The 17,738-nt window shown below is 37.3% G+C and overlaps 1 protein-coding gene across 3 annotated transcripts in view; it reads right to left on the bottom strand.

Moving 5' to 3' along the window:
• Positions 1-17,738, bottom strand: part of LOC137959047 (DDT domain-containing protein PTM-like) — a 70,219-nt gene that overhangs the window by 25,077 nt on the left and 27,404 nt on the right. For all 3 annotated transcript variants that reach the window (XM_068806320.1, XM_068806322.1, XM_068806321.1), the window contains exons 3-7: positions 7,939-8,983; positions 7,548-7,845; positions 7,295-7,419; positions 5,405-5,985; positions 4,900-4,928 (exon numbers count right to left, since the gene is read on the bottom strand). In XM_068806320.1, the coding sequence (XP_068662421.1) occupies positions 4,900-4,928; positions 5,405-5,985; positions 7,295-7,419; positions 7,548-7,845; positions 7,939-8,983 (2,078 nt within the window). The remainder of the gene's footprint in view (positions 1-4,899; positions 4,929-5,404; positions 5,986-7,294; positions 7,420-7,547; positions 7,846-7,938; positions 8,984-17,738) is intronic.

Here is a 17,738-nt window from a genome sequence, read left to right as displayed (position 1 = left end):
CGCTTGCTACGAGCGACTTCAATGCCAAGTACTTGAGAGAGCCCAAATCCTTTGTCTGAAAATGTGTGGCCAAATATTGTTTAACTTCTGTAATACCATCAAAATCATCACCAAATAACACAATGTCATCTACATAAACAACCAATAGGAACATAGAATGATCACAATGGCCCCTATAGAACCCAAACTGTAGTACCACATCACTAAACTTTTCAAACCAGGCCCGTGGACTCTGTTTAAGTCCATAAATAGCCTTCTACAGCTTACACACCTTTTTTGTCTCCCCCTGAGCAACATACCAAGAAGGTTGCTCCATATACACTTCCTCATGTAGATCATCATATAGAAATGCATTCTTCACATCAAGTTGAACAAGAGACCAACCCTTATTAACAACCACATATATTAAAATACGTACCGAAGTAAGTTGGGCCACAAGAGAGAGTGTCTCAAAGACGATAACTCCAAAAGTCTGCGTATACCCTTTCGCTACCAGCCGAGTTTTGTACCGTTCAATAGAACCATCAACATTATATTCGATAGTATAAACCCAACGACACCCCACAATAGCTACTCCTGTAGGTGGATCACATAGACACCATGTTCCCCGAGACACCAAAGCACTCATCTCATCATCCATAGCTTGTTTCCATTTTGGAGAGCACAAGGCTTCCTACACTGAACGAGATATATGGGAAGTAAACAATGACATAGCAAAGGACTTGAAGGATGGGGATAAAAAATCAAGAGACATATTTGGATATTGGATGAGAAGTACAAGATCGTATACCTTTTCGTAGACTAATAGGCAGGTCCAAATCAGAGACAATAGGCTCTGCAGGCAATGAGGAAGCTGGTGGATCATGAGAAGAGAGCTCTGTAAAGGTAACTGTTGGAGGCACTACAGGAGTACGAGAGCGACAACTGTTAACATGAAGAGGTAATGAAAAATTTGATGACGTTGGTACATCCAAAACTGCAACAAGAATAGGACTGTCTAAAGGAGATTCAGGTGATACAAGAAGTTCAGTAGATGATGAAAAATATGGAGTATGTTCAAAAAAGGCCACATTGGCTGACACATATGTTTTACGTCGAATTGGATCATAACATTTGTACCCTTTTTGTCGACGAGAATATCGCAAAAAAATACATTTGACAGACCGAGGTGACAACTTATCGACCGAAGTTCCAAACATATGAAAAAAAAAGGTACATCCAAAAATACGAGGAACCACACCAAACAATTTACAAATGAGTTTTAAAACTTGAAGAAGAACTTGACCACTCAAAACAGATGAGGGCATACGATTAACCAAGTAGAACGAGGCTAAAACCGTATCTCCTCAAAAAGATTTAGGAACATCTATATGCAGATAGTGTCCTTGTAACCTCAAGGGGATGTCTATTTTTACGTTTAGCCACCCCATTTTTTTGTGGTGTACAAAGGCAGGATGTTGGATGGGTAATACCATGAGAAGCACAAAATACTGAAATTTTATGGTTAAGATATTCCAAACCATTGTCAGTACGAAGTACATGAACAGATGCACCAAATTGATTTTTTTATTTCATTGAAAAAATTGAGAAAAACATCAAATACTTCGGACTTTTCCCATAGGAGATACACCCAAGTGACTCTACTGAAATCATCAATGAACGACACAAAATACTTAAAGCCAAATGGGTTAGGAACCCGACATGGACCCCATACATCAAAGTGGACTAATTCAAACAACTAGGTGCTTTGACTAGAACTAACTGGGAAATTGGAGTGATGATGCTTTCCAGCAGACAGGATTCGCAATCAAATGAAATATCGGTTGGCAAAGAGGAAAAAACTGATGCAACTTAGCTGATGAGGGATGTCCAAAGTGCAGATGCCACAAGTACAAAGATTCTGCAATAGTGAGAGCAACAACTCGAGAAATGGATACATCATCCAACATGTAGAACCCTCCCTTATCATGTCCTGAACCAATTGTCCTCTATCTGCAAGTCCTGGAAAACACAAGTAGGATAATAGGTTATTGAGCAGTTGAAGGATTTAGTTATATGACTCATAGACAAGAGATTAACTGAAAACTTTGGTACAAATAAAACAGAATCTAAGGATATTTCAATAGTATGAACTATACCCTCCCCCTGAATGGTAGAGGTGGATCCATTAGCTAAAGTAACTCGACGATATGAATGAGATAGACTAATGGACTAAAATAAAGAGAGCATATCTGACATGTGTATAGAGGCTCCTAAATCAATGATCCAAAAGGGAGAATGAGACACATTCAGTGCATTCATACCTATACTAGCCATCATGGCATTCGTTGAGGAAGGAGTCTCGGTAGTCGGAGAAACAGTAGATGAAGCAGACAGTTGACCTAGTCGTCGTAATAACTGCTGAATTTTCTCATAGGATCCAGTGTGTGAGGAGGCGTCCTTATCTGTGACTATAAAGTTGGCCCAGGTAGGTTTACCAAATTTGTCCCAACATTTATCAGAAATATGATTAGTCCTACCACAATAAACACATTTCTGATCCCCTCGATCATTTCGGCCACGGGTTGTGTAAGAGCAACCTCTACCTCTATTATTACCACCATGAAACTAACCATCAAGATTACCTACCAGTATAAGATTGAAGGTTGAGAGCAGCTGCTTCTGAGAGGGCTCCACCTTACTCATTCTTATTTACAACTGCACCTTCGGCTTGAAGAACTCTGTTAAAGGGTTGCTCAAGAGTAGTCACATCCTCATTGACCAACAACTGGGCTCTAATAGTATCATACTCATGCCCCAAACCATCCAAAAACTGGGCTACTTGAATCTGATTTTCTTTCTTACGAATGTCTTCAACATTCGTAGTAAAAGGATGAAATGTATTAATCTCCTATAGTACTCCCCTCATCTTAGTGAAATAATCTGTCACTGATCTACCTCCATGCTTCATATTAAAGAACTTTACATATAACTCATAGAACCTTGACAAATTACTTTCTTGAAACAAAATGGAAGTCAATGTAGACCACATTGTCTTAGCAGTACTGCAACTCAAAATCTGATCACTAAATCTGGATTCCATACTATTGACCAACCATGTTATTACTAAATTATCTTCTGCCATCCAATCTTCAACAACAGGTACCAGGGGATCATCATTTATATATTTTGCTATTCTTCTGGCCCTCAAATACATCAAAACTGATCTAGACTAGTTTACATAATTCAATCCATTCAATCAGATCGTAGTTATCTGAATAGACTGAGAGAATTTCACATATGAGATCTCAGCAATCCTCTAGACAGCAACCCGTGTGCTGGAATCAACCATTAAATATCACAAAGACCACAATTCAGTACACTAGAGCATCGATTAACCAAAGGGAAGCACTTTCCCCAAAATTCTATGTTTGCGTAGTCAAGTGATCAATTTCAGCAATTGAGACCATATATTGATGCAAGAATGACCTAATTGCAAGAAATCAGGATGACATAAGCTCTATGGATGATGACGTTGGCAGATTTGAGAAATTTCCTCAAATTGGGATCATCAAACACTTCTAAATCCCAACATTCAATCAAATAGAAGCAATAATCATTAGCCAATAGGCTAAGATAGGCAGAAAAAGGAAAAAAAATGGAATTTTTACCCTACCAGTCCAGAAATCTGGGAAAAACATTCAAGGAGATTGCTGAAAATGGAAAGAAGATCCACAAAATCGAAAGAAATTTTCCCAAGACTTGCGTTACTGCTCTGATACCATGAAAAATAGGTGATTTGGGAAGAAAATAGAAAAAGAAAAAGATTTCTGGAAGAGGGGCAGTTTTACTGCCTTGGAATGCAAGCCAGAAAGGCTCTTCCTGCTTCTTTATAATCAGGGTTTTAAGTGAAAATTTACAAAAGGACAAAAATGCCCTCAATATTCAAAATTACATATCTCCTTAAATACATGTCTAAATTAAATGAAAGATTAACTAGAGATAAAATAAGACATTCTCTTTCTATTAGCCATACTATAAGAGAAAAACGTAATATAGAAAATATAAGAAATGACCAAAATACCCCTGAACTTGTATTTTAACAGCCTTATTTGAGTGTGAAGCCCATCAATTGAGAAAGTATCACAGGAGTGTCTTTCCTTCTAGAATCAATAAACAGAGTTCTTTTCCATTTGTAGTTCATTCAGATAATGGTGTCTAGTTAGACTCAAGAGTTCACATGGCTTCCAGTATTTTGTTACCTTTGTGGATGATTTTACTAAAGTGACATGGTTATTTCTTCTTAAAGATAGATTGGAAATTTTAGATTTATTTAAATAGTTCTATATAGAAATGAAAGTTCAATTTTCTTCCAAAATTTGTATTTGCATTCAGACAATGCTAAAAAAAGTTTTGAGTACTACTTTTCAATTTTTTTGTGCCTCGAATGATATCATTCATCAAACTTTTTGTGCATATACCCCACAGCAAAATGGTTTTAGTGAGCAGAAAAATAGGCACTTAAGGTAGGTTATACCTTGCTTTTCCAAATGAATGTTCCTAAAGTGGATGGGGGAGAGGTTGTTTTGTCTACGTGTTACTTGATTAATCACTTTCCATTTGATGATCTGAAAGGTGGTATTTCCTTTCAAGTTTTGTGTCCTGATCAACTACTATTTTATTTTTCTCCTGAAGAATTTGATAGTCTGCTATGTTCAATCTTTTTCTCCATCTCTAGATAAATTGTCTCATCATGCAGTGAAGTGTGTCTTTGTTGGATATTCAGCACTAAGATTGTCTCTTATCATGATGCCCATAACTATAGTAACCAAATCAACACTATGAAACAAGTGTAAATATTATTAGCTAAAGACTTTCAATAAGAGAAGACTAGCCACAACAGGAAAAGCAACTACATACCTTTACAAGATCGGCATTTTAGAGCATCCCTGCAAATTAAATAAACAAAATAAATATATCAGTTACACATACTGTCAGAAGCACAAGACATACATGGACACCTCTTCTCCTTACAAATACCAGGCACTGCACTGTTTTTGCTGGAGATTTCATGTGTACTCCACAGGATATTTGATGTTCAGAGCGAGAAAAACTTAATTGACTATATACGAAAACGTCTTTTTTTTTTTTTTTTTTGGAATGCATATGTGAAAACTTAATCATCTGCTTGGAGGTTTGACCATTAAACATCCAAATCCAAATGCTCCTTGTTAGAAAGAAAAAAGACCCATATAAAGAGCATCCAAAGCCGACAAGTATTACACATGAAAGCTTTTCACCTCTTTCAACCTCTCTGTGAATAGGAATTCAAGTGCAACTTTTAAATATGATATGGCAAAATTGATATACTTAACTTCCTGACAAACAACACGAAGATTTGGTGAAACAGAAACAATTGTCCTACCTGATAGATACATCTTTGCAGCAATGACCACACTGATGATTCTCATATTTCTCCCTTCCAGACCTAAGAGTTGAGACTCCTTTCAACCTGGTGGACCTCTTTCTTTTGCTACCATCAGCAAGTAGCTCCACCCTTGACCTATCAATTTCTACACTTTGTCCTTTAGATAAAAGATAAGAAAGTCCTTTACACCTAGAGACCTTCTTTTGGTTGCCACCCATATTAGAAAGAAGTCCGAAGTTCATCTTATCAGATTTATCCTTCTTACTAAATTTCCGGGCTAGCTTTCTCTCTTCAAAAGCCTTCAACAGATTCAGAGGAACATAACATTCAGTCAGCCAATATTTTGTCCTTGTTGAAGATTCATCATGCAGGGAGCCATAACGGATAACAATCTCAGGCACAATTTTTCTTTTTCCAAAATCAAGTAGATATTTCACTTGTGTTCCCTCCACCCACTTCTTCCGGATAGTAATGTTTTTCAACGGCCTGGTTATCTTTCTAGATTCCTTTGACAACTTAGGGAAAAGATCAGTATTCAAAAGATCACTCCACCGGATGTTACTATCAAGATCCCTAACCTGTTTGCAGGATAGAATAAATGTATAAAAAACCAAAGGTAATCTAATCATGCATACCAAGACATAGTCACCTTGCCAGAATTTTTGTTCAAAAAAATAATAATAATTAATAGGAGTTACTAGAGGGAAAAGATGCACTTGAATAAAAGTTGGCAATAGATGTTTAAGTATGCAAAGCACTACAGCAACTTTCAACCCTACAATGAAAAGATTGTTATTTTCAAGACTCCCACACTTAAGAGAATACACTGATTGCCAAATGAGTTCGAAATCACACCTCCGAAACCTGCGATCCAATTCACATTGAAGGGGATTCCAAGGTAGTCATGGGATGGGGCCATGGCACTTCCCTTCCACCATGGAGGCATTGGGGAATTTTCCAGGAGATTTTAGAGATTACCACATTATTTTCTTGTATTTGGTCTCACATTCTGAGATCTGCAAATTCGGCAACAAATGTGCTTGCCAAACAAGGAGCATCTCTTCAACATCTTGTTGTTAGGGATTTGCTCCCTATCTCTTTGTAATTTTTCACCTATTTAATGAATTACATCTTTATCAAAAAAAAAAAAAAAAAAAAGAGAATCATAGCCAACAGATAAATCTACTGAATTTCTGAGAGGCATTTGCAGCTAAATAAAGCCTCTTGATTTATGCCTATAAATTTCTGAAGGAAACAAGTTTAGTTAGTTGCACTCTTCAAGCTCAGCTTGCAACAATTAGACATCTCATTAAAATACACACCAAGTATGCTCGTGTGTGTGCACAAGCAATATTAAATTTAGCTAAGGGAGCCTGTCAATAGTAAACCAGCCTAATAAATTTCCTAGATAAAAGCATTTACAGCTAAATAAAACCTGTTGATTTATACCTAAAGTTTTTTTGTGAAACAAGTTTAGCTAGTTGCAATCTCCACGACAACTGGCTACAATTAGTCATCTCATTAAAATAAACACAAGTATGCTCATGTGTGCCCATAAACATTATCAAATTAGCTCAAGTAAAGACTCCAGCACAAACCAAGCAACAAAAATCAAAACCAACCCAAGCTCCATTTAATAGAGCCACAAACCATTAAGGATTGACTGATACTGTCTCTCCTAGCAAAGCACAATTACCTCATTTATAACCATAACAGCAGATCAACGAGAAGTTTGACCTATAATGAAATGCTTTAATTTGTGAATCTGGAAAATCCCTATCCACACCCACACAAAGCACAAGCAAAGAAATGAAAGACATGGTATTCCTGTGAATCGTCTGGAGAAGTCTGCCCAAATGCCCACTGAAGTATTAAACATAGTTATACCTGATAAGCTAGCTGTGCTACACTAGTTGACATTTCAACGCTAGCTCGCCAGGCAACACACTTACTTCTCCTGGCAAAGTCAGATCCATCAGGATAGAATATTCCAGGTATCTTCCTACACCCACCTATAGTAATTCAAATTTTCTACAGAGTTAGAGCAATTACTCAAGTTATCAAGTTGTGTAATATAGACAGAAGCAACATAAAAATGTAAATATAAACATGAAACAACAAAATATAATTAAAATCGGACCTTGTCGGGCAGCTAGGAGAGCCAATGATTGAGGCAACATCTTCCAGCTGAACAGTTGACGAGCAAGTCTTCCACCCCTCCACCAATGGATACCTGATTTAGCAGCAACATGTGAAACGAACATGGACTCCTCACCTTGGTGCATATTCTTTCTAGCACGCTTTCTAGCACCCCAATTCTTTGTAGACACATTCATCGAACTCGTCAAAACATGCAAAGCAGACCCAACAGTAACTGCACTATCTACCTGTTTCAACCATTCTGCAGAAAGTGCAACACGCCGCAAGTTTGACTCTAACTGGAGAATTAAATCATTCAAATAATTAAAACAGAGGTAACAAGTAACAATAAATGAGGGAAATAGAACTAAAACGAGAAGAGAGCTACTTACAACAAGGAGGAGTGACTTCACAGAGGCAACACTGGATGACTTGAGAATACTTTTACGCCATAATTTACTGTATTTTGGGTTCTCCCATGGACCACATAGGAGGCCCCTGAGCCGATCTTCAATGGAGACAATATGATATATAATAGCACTAAGATGGGCTTTTGTATTCCTCTTAGTTCGAATTCCAAAAACCTCATCATTAGAGACCTCAGTACCTTTATTGTCACCAGTGTTAAATAGACAATTTTGATCAGCAGATGTTCTACATGAGAAGCACCAACCACATCTTTCCTTTTTTGCATCCTCGTGTAACTTATGAATGCTGAACCAACAAAACATTGATGATTTTTTAGAAATAATCTTTAGCTGCTGAGAGATTATCTCTTCATCAGATTTTTTTGATGGATCCTTAATGCTATCTGTAGTTTTTCTTGTAAATTCTTCAGCAACAGAATAAGCCATCTGACCAAAACTGTAATAATTAGTATAAGAAATTGGTTGACTTTGCTTTTGATAGAACCCTTCTTTCTTCAGCTTAACTACTAACTGCCCATGTTCATCACGTGGAGTTCTTGAGGGGTTTTCTTGGGCGAAACCTGGGTCACTGGTTATTGGAGGAATTTTTTCACTTGTCAATGCTACCTTTTCTATATTTTTAGTCCCAGGAGAAGATGCACCAGATTTTGAAGAAACTTCAGAGCTTGCAAATGAAAGTGTCACTTCAACACATTGGCTCATTGCAACAATACCGTCCTGAAGACCATAATCTTCAGATTGGCAATAGGTATCCACTGGTTTTGACTCATCAAATGCCTGTGTTGGAGCATCAAAACTTTTGACATCCATATCCAAGTTTGTATCAAAGTGGATCCCTGTGTCACATTGGTCTTTCACTTCAGTTGATTCTCTACCAACATCCCAGTATGTGGAGATTGCGGTAACTATGCCACTGTATGAAGCATCCAATTTTAAAACTTCAATGACAGAAAGCACATCTTGTTTGTTATAATATTGGCATGAAGCTTCTGTCTCACATGTATCTGAGCTGCAAATCATTAATGTAAAACTGGAAATTAATTAAGCAAAAAAGATTGCATGCCCAAAGGCAAAGAGAGACATTCAGAGCATTGTAAGAAAAATAATCACAAGATGACAAAGTGAGGATGTCTACAAGCCAAATATATATATGAATCAACACAATAACCATTGTCGGAACTTATCAAATCAATTATGGGTTATTGATGTTAGGTACTATCATTTGGCACCTCCATTAGTCAATCATCCTTCTTCCAATCTTTCTTGCACCCTCAACCTATAACATGTTGGTTTTTCTTCTATTGGTCCATTTGCTCACACCTGCCATGGATAAAACACACCCAAAAAATTTAAAAAATAAATAAATCAAGATCATATCTTTCTCTTATTTCCTCATCTAATTGTGCTACACCTTGGTATACTGTAATAAGTGCATCTCTGAATTCATCTTTCTAGTTTTGCCACACATCTATCTCAACATCCACACTGTACTAACACATCTTTTATAGATGTAAAACTAATTATTTAACATTTCATTCTCAGTCTCTCTCTCTGTTTTTTTTTAAATTGATGAGCTTATTAAGCACAAGAGAGCAAGAAAAAACAATCAGGAATGAGATCCCTTCACAATGACAGAATGGAGGGAAACAACATTCTTAGCAAGGTGTCAACCAAAGAGTTGGCAGACCACAAAACATGAGTTCATACTCAAGAAAGAAAAGAGGAAATATCCTTGACATCATAAAAAATATTCTAGTGCCGCAAAGGGGGCTCAGAAAATGGGGAAGAACACCAGGAGATCACCACTTTGGAGACGCCTTCAACGATGACAGGTCCTTTCATATGATCCCGAAAGAGAATGAGGTCTTGAAGGAGGGCCATGAGCTCCACAATAGTTGAGTTCGAGATCCCCAAAGGTCTTGAATAGGTGAAGAGGGTGGTACCACCCGAATTGTGGATGGCTCCTTCAAAGACTATTGGACCCGGATTACCAAGTGCACTGCCGTCGCGGTTGAGCTTGAGAAAGCTTGATGGAGGAGTCCACATGAACAGGTGGCCAGGGCGACAAGGTAGACATCTGGGCAACAAGATGCCATTATTGCAGATAGGGATGTTGCCAAGATGGATGAACTTCTTTCTAGTGAATCCAAGAAGATACCTGCCCAATGATGCCCGTTCCAACTTCATCGACTCTAGCAAACTTGAAACTGAAGCAGCAGTTGTTACTTTCCCTTCAAAGCCCCCAAGGGATGTGACCCAAGCAAGAAGAAAGGAGGATTTTCCCCAAAGGAAGAGGAGGACCCCGAGAAGCTGATGGCAAGTGGAAGTGATGAGATTGGGAAGCAGAGCTGGATAGCAATGAGATTGAGCAGCTGAGTCCGAACTCTCCAAGCAAGAGGGCAGAGGAGGAGGATGTGAGACTCTCCTCAAAAAGACCGCAGGGGGCAATGGATAGTGGGTCCCATATTGCCACGTTTCTAAAGGTTCTCAACCGTAAAAATTTTGTTGTGCAAGGTGCTCCAAATAAAGAATCTGATTTTGGGAAGGGCTGAGAGGCGCCAAGCAAGTACCACATAATGTTGCCCAAGGTATGACACCCAACTGGAAAGGTAGAGGTATGCTGAAGCAACCGGGAATTTCACACTATAGGTGTGTTTCCGTACAATCTTGTCCTCGAGCTCACTTCAGATAGAAATTGAGCCAAGGACCTCCAAGAGGGCGCTACCGTCAACTCATTCTCACTCTGAAGCCTAGTAATGAAGGTTGTATCAGGTCAACAGCCTTTCAATACCAAAACATGAACCAAACCTAGTTACATGTAAAATGGAACGTCAGTTAAAAACACATGATGCAGTAGAATATGACAAGTGATATTTATTTTATAGTAAAAAGTATCATTATCAGAATGTTATAATTACTATTGATTTTTTTTTTTAGAAAAGTGATAATATATTAATAGAGAAAAAATTACAAACTAAGGGGGCCTCCCGTTACAACCATTGCGAGAAGGGAGGTCCCATGTTTAGCAAGCCCGTTGGCCAAAGAATTAGCGGAACGGGGAATATGTGACCAAGTACAAGAAAGTTTGGCAACAATGTCCAAAACAAGATGATAAATAGGCCAGTGTCTCCAAAGAGAAGTAGAAACAGCGGAGCACCAATGAATAATAACGCTGGAATCTCCTTCAGCAATGAGGGGGTCGTGGAGATGATCTCTGAAAGTGGTTAAACCATAATATAAGGCCCGGAGCTCTGCAACAGTGGAGTCTGAAACTTCCATCAGCCTCACGTATGAAAAAAGGATATTACCCAAGGCATCCCTGATAACTCCTCCAAAGCTAGCAAGTCCCAGACTACCCCGAGCACTACCATCAAAATTTAGCTTGAAAGTTCCATGAGGAAGGAGGGACCACAAAATGCATGTTGGAGGCCACTGGCTTCCAGATGTTTGCGCAATGCATTGCCAATTGATCCGCAAAGAGGAGTCACTAAACGTATTGAAATCCTTCTTGGTATGAAGCCAAGTTGAGATTTGTCCCACAATCATTTCTGTGATCGCCTTAATTGAGAGAAGTTTGGAATTGAAACGCCGATTATTTCTCTCCTACCAAATCAGCCAGGGGATGTACCCAAGGCAAGCCGACGCAATCATAGGCCCCAACTTAGGTATGGGAAGGTGTTGGAGAAACAGACCGACATCCGATAATTGTTGAGGCATACATAATGTAATGCCAATGACATGGAGGATCCGAGTCCAGATTTCCCATGAGAAATGGCAATGGAGCAATAAATGCTGGATGGTTTCATCTTCATGAGAGCATAGTGGGTAGAGCCTGCAAGGGGAGGTATTGTCTCTTCGCCTAAGATTGTTTGTCGTGAGTATCTTTCCATGAAGGGCATTCCATAGAAAAAAATTAATCATTGGGGGGACCAGCGTCATCCAGGCAATAGAGCTGATGTAGGGAGGTTGTGGCTCGAGCCTTCTAGTGATGAGCAAGAAGGCTGATGAGACAGAGAAATTTCCACTGCTATCAAGCACCCAGATGTGCTTATTTGGAGTAGTGGGTCTAATATCAATATCTTGCAAGTCTGATAAGAGCTGAGAAGCAATTATAGCTTCTAAATCCAAAAGGCCCCGTCGAAAAAAGAAATTCCAGCACCCCAGAGAGGCCACGCAGTTCGCAACCATGGCATTTTGGGAGGAACAAATGGGGAGGAGAGGAGAGTAAGATCTGCTCAATTCCAAACCTTTGCACCAAAGGTTAGTCCAAAACCGAATAGTTTTGCCATTGCCCGCAAACAAAATTGACCCCAGTACGAAAGGACGTGATCAATGAATAGAGAGAGTGCCAAAGAGGCAAGAGATGTTGCTTCCCTCCACTGATCCACCATCTTCCGTCCAAGCTGAGATTTCTGGCCACCATAGGTCTCCAAATGGCATTTGGAGTAGACATTGAAGTGCCATAACCACTTTAGGAGGAAGGCTGAATTCGTATCTCTGGATAGATGTAAGCATTCAAGAAATCATTTAAACATCATTAAAAACAATGACAATATGAGTATCATCAATGGTAGGGGTGGCTTTGAACCGAGCCGGCTCGCGAGCCGCTCGAGTTCGGCTCAGTTCCGGCTCGGTTCGATTCATTATATATCGAGCTCGAGCCGAGCTCGAGCTCAGAAATAGTTTCGTATAGATTAACAAGCCAAACTCGAGCAGAGCCAGGTTCGGCTCGTCGGCTCGCGAACCGGCTTGTTTTAACGAGCGGCGATTCTGGAATCGAGGGGAATTCTAAAATAAAATTCGGGAAAGAGAGCCCGTCTCTTCCCTTCCGTCCTGCCATTTCCATGCCGTTTCAGCATGATTTTCTCGCAGAAATCACTGTCCGTCGGCGGGTATTCATGGGAAACAAGGGATTTTGGTCTTGAAATCCCTCATTCTCCCTCTCCCTCTCTGATTCCTCAATCTCTGTCAAAGACTTCGATTTTTTCGTCTTCCTCTGCGATTTCTTCATCCGAAGTTCTTCCTCGCTAACAAACAAAAGCCACGGTCCGACGGGAGGTAAGATTTTTATTTAATGTTTTTTTATTTTTTGTTGCCAACCTAACCCTACAAAATCTCTAACTCTTGCTTCGTTTCAGCAGTTATCCTTCATTCTTTGAAAGGTTTTGGAGATATCCCCGAACGTCGAACACTCTATTTCTGTAAGTGTTGATTTTTTGTTTTTTTTGTTTTTATCTTCTGTATTTTTTCTTCCTCTGCAATTTTGGAGTTGATTTTTTGCTTTTCATTTTTATCTTCTATACGTTTTCTTCCTCTATGATTTCGGTGTTGATTTTTTTTTCATTTTTATCTTTTGTACGTTTTCTTCCTCTGTGATTTCAGAGTTGTTTTTTTTTTTTCATTTTTATCTTTTGTAAGTCTAGTTAGCCTTTAGTTGACGGGACTCTGGGGTTCGTTATATATGTTCCAGATAAAGTTAAATACATCATTTTAATCTTTTTTTAACCTTTTTTCCTCAATCAATAAGTTTATCTCGTATCCGTTTTCTATCATGAGGTTTTTTTAAGCATGAAGAGAATTTAGCAGACCATGTAGTTGATTATTATCTTATTACTCACAGGCCTAAGCTTTGACCTTCCAATTTCCACCTATATTGCTATCAACGGTATTGGTTTTAAATGCATAAAACTTCAGTTCTCTCCTAAGAATCTGTTTAAGCTGAAAAGGATCATTCATCCTGTGCTCGGCATTGCATTCTGTACTGTCGTCATTCATATGTTGTCCTACATTTGGTATCCTATACGATTTTCTTGTGGACAAAGTCTCAAAACCCTTCTTCTAGTCACAATATGTGGATTATCAACATTTTCAATGTACAGTGCACATCTACTTTTGCTAGTTCACCAATATTGATCTCTATTTATATAGATTGTGTCCATATTAATGATATTTTATCTAGTAGTGGACTTTTTTATCCAAAATGCAATGATTAGTCTTTATCTTTTTTCTGTAGCTTCTATTGTGACATGGTTCTGTTTTTTTTTTTTTCAATAACTTGAGAGAATTAAAATTACGATAACATGCTCTTTGAAGCAATTGTGTAGACAAAAATCATGTCCTAACTGCAAAACTGTAAAAAAAAACCTATCTGGTGTGATCAGAGCTTGTTCTTTCTTCATGTGTCTTCTTCTTATTCCTATGGAACTCTTCCTATTCCTAAATATAATATTGTGGTCCATAAAACAACCATAATAATTAAATTGTTGTTCACCAAAAAAAAACTTTTTTTTATGCATATAGAACTCAACCCAATTCTGTTATGTTAGACTAGTAACAAGTCTAGTAAGCATGTATTTTTGGAATACAGTACATAATTTTAATTTTTAGACCCAATATTTCATTGAATTGATACGTTAGATATAGACGGATGTAAATTATCTCTCTTTTTTGCAATTGATTTTTATCCTTCCTCTTTGATTTCTTCAACCGAAGTTCTTCCTCGCTGACAAGACGAAAGTGACGGTCCGACGGGAGGTAAGATTTTTATTTAATGTTCTTTTTTTTTTCGTCAGCGACCTAACCCTACAAAATTTCTAACTCTCGTTTCGTTTCAGCAGTGCTCCTTCATTCTTGGAAAGGCTTTTGGAGATATCCCTGAACGGCGAACACACTTTCTGTTTCTATAAGGTTTGAATTTTTTTTTTCATTTTTATCATTAATTTCTTGGTATTGAGGTTGAATTTCATAAGAATATTAGAAGAGAATATTGGTGTGCTTATTTCCTTCTCTTATAAGTTTTTAAATTTATATATAAAAAAGGATCGGTATATTGGATTGGAAACGATTGGGTGCAGGGCTACAGGCTCAAAGAGACCCCGCTGCATTGAAAGACAAGGGTCGTTCCCGATTGTCACAACGTCACGTACCTTCCTCTAAGAATAGACAAGTATCTTAAATTATGTGTAGGATCTTTGTTGTTTGGATAGCTTTCTTTTCTCTATGTTTTTAATTTGTAATTTTGTTTTTTTGTATAAGTAAGAATGTCAACACCTCCTCAATTGACATCAATAATTAACACTAGTTCTAGCGTGGCCATAAATAGTGACTCAACTCCACCAGAGTCACTACCCTCTGTCATAGAAGTGGGCCCAGATGAAATTACCATAAATGAGGATGAAGATGACTCTACCCATACTTCAAAAAGACAAAAAAAGTCTCATGTGTGGTTGGAATTCAAAGAAGTATCACTTAATGGTACAAAAAAGGCTCAATGTGTTCATCGTAAAATCAATTTGAGTGTTATTAGTAGTGGAGTAACCACACATATGAGTTGACATTTGAAACGTTGCACTAGTAGAAAAGTGGCAATGAGAAAACAAAAAACCTTAAACTTTCAACCAGTGGGAGCGGGGTCTAATGTTGATCAGAGTCCATCTGGACTTCCTTTTATGGATTTTGGAGGAAAATATGATGAAGCTAAAATGAGAGTACTCATTGCTCATTGGATTCTTATGCATGAGCATCCATTCATGATAGTAGAAGAGGAGGGATTTAATTTTGTAATGAAGATGGCAAATATGAATTATGAGAAAATATCTCGTAAGACTATTAAGAAGGAGTGTATGGATGTGTATGAGGCAGAGAAAAAGAAATTGAAAATTTTGTTAAAAGAGATTAACAAGATTAGTCTTACCACGGATCTTTGGAAGTCCCAGAATCAAAAGATTGAATACATCGTTATTACTGGGCATTTTATTGACAATAATTGGAAGCTACAAAAACGAGTCTTGAGTTTTGTGCATGTTCCTCCTCGTCATGGCGTTGATATAGCAGATGCTATTTACAAGTGGTTGAAAGAGTGGGAGATTGAAAATAAAGTTTTTAGTATTTCAGTTGATAATGCTGCATATAATGATGTTTGTATCAGAGTTTTGAAACAAGATTTTTCAAGGAAAAAAAATTTGGTGTGGTGGAAAGTTGTTTCATATGCGTTGTTGTACTCATATTTTGAACTTATTAGTCCAAGATGGTCTTGTTCAGATTAAGGATATCATTGATAATGTGCGTGAAAGTGTCAAATTCATAAATCTGTCTGAGGTTAGACTTCACACTTTTTTTGAAATTGTTCAACAATTAGAACTTGGTGAAAAGAGGTTGGTTATTGATTGTCCAACTCGTTGGAACTCCACTTATGACATGTTGTCTTCTGCATTAAAATTCAAAGATGCATTCTCTAGATTTAAAGGTAGAGAACCAACTTATGATTGTTTGCCAAGTTTTGATGAATGGGAAAAGGTTGACATGGTGTGTGAGATTCTAAAAGTTTTTAATGCAGTTATTAATATAATTTCTGGGAGGGACTACCCTACTTCTAATTTGTACCTTAGTGAAGTATATAGGGTAAAAGAAGTTCTGGATTTTCATTGTACAAATGAAAATGTTTTCATTAGGACAATGGTTAGTAGAATGAAAAAGAAATTTGAGAAGTATTGCGGTGAATGCAATTTATTGATGCCTGTTACTTCAGTTTTGGATCCAAGGGTCAAATTAAAGTTGATCGAAATGTGTTTTCCAGTGATATATTCTAAGGAGGAAGCTACAATGAATATAAATTTAGTTCGACGCACCTTATATGAGATCTACGATGAATATGTATCCTTATATAATGTGGATATTAGAAATGAAGAGATTGTTTGGAGTACTAGCTCTATGGGTGTTTCCACAAGTCGTAGGCCTTCATCAAGTTCAGGTTGGTCAAAGTTAATGAGTTATATGAAACAAAAGGATGTAGTTAATTCACCAAGGTCAGAATTGGAAATTTATCTTGAAGGTGTATATAGTTGAGAGGAAACTTCACAAAATGATTTTGATGTTTTAGAATGGTGGAAAGTAAATCATATGAAATTTTGGGTATTATCTAAGATGGCAGCAGACATCCTTGTAATTCCCATATCCACAGTAGCTTCAGGGTCTACATTTAGTGCTGGTGGTAGAGTAATAGACTCATATCGTTCTTCCTTGCACCAAATACAGTTCAAGCTTTGATTTGTGGCAGTGATTGGGTTCGGATTCTTCACGGTGTAAAGAAAAATCAAAAGGTGAATTTCTTTGATTAATTATTTATTATAATATTTTTAAGTTTATTTAGCAAGATTTATTTATTAAAATTTTGTTTTATGATTACAGCCTGAGAAGAAGAGTGCAGAGATAATGCTACCAGCTATATGATTTTTCATGTTTCTCTCATCATGGTAATTTTAATATTTTTAACGACATTAAGTAACTAGTAGTGGAAGAGTATTTTTTTATCTGACAATAACTAATTTTTTTTTATTTATTTTTTTTTTTTTTTGTCATAGGTGGAGATTTTGCTCATGCAGGGACGTCTAGCATTAAGAGAAACAACTATGTTTGTAATTTTATAATGGATTTATAGTTTTTATTTGGGTGATTGTAAATTGATAGTGATATTTCATTTAATTTTGTTGTGTTTGATTATTGTATGGAGTTTATTTATAATGTTATGTAGTATATGGAGTGTTTAGACTATTTTATGGAGTGTATAAACAATTTCATGGAGTGTTTAGGGAATGTATAGATAATTTTATAGAGTGTTTATGGAGTGTTTATGCAGGTATTATGTATATTGATTATGTCCAATTTTAAGTAGAGGTCATGCCGAATTTTATACAGGTATTATATACATAGATTATGCTCAATTTAAGAAGAGGTTATGCCCAATCTTATACATGTATTATATATAT

This window comes from Aristolochia californica, unplaced genomic scaffold, assembly GCF_029961685.1.
Source record: "Aristolochia californica isolate CCGP_79_NKW_82.1479 unplaced genomic scaffold, dmAriCali1.0.hap1 SCAF_3, whole genome shotgun sequence".
Taxonomy (NCBI): Eukaryota; Viridiplantae; Streptophyta; class Magnoliopsida; order Piperales; family Aristolochiaceae; genus Aristolochia; species Aristolochia californica.
This window is presented reverse-complemented; position numbering and strand designations above follow the sequence as displayed.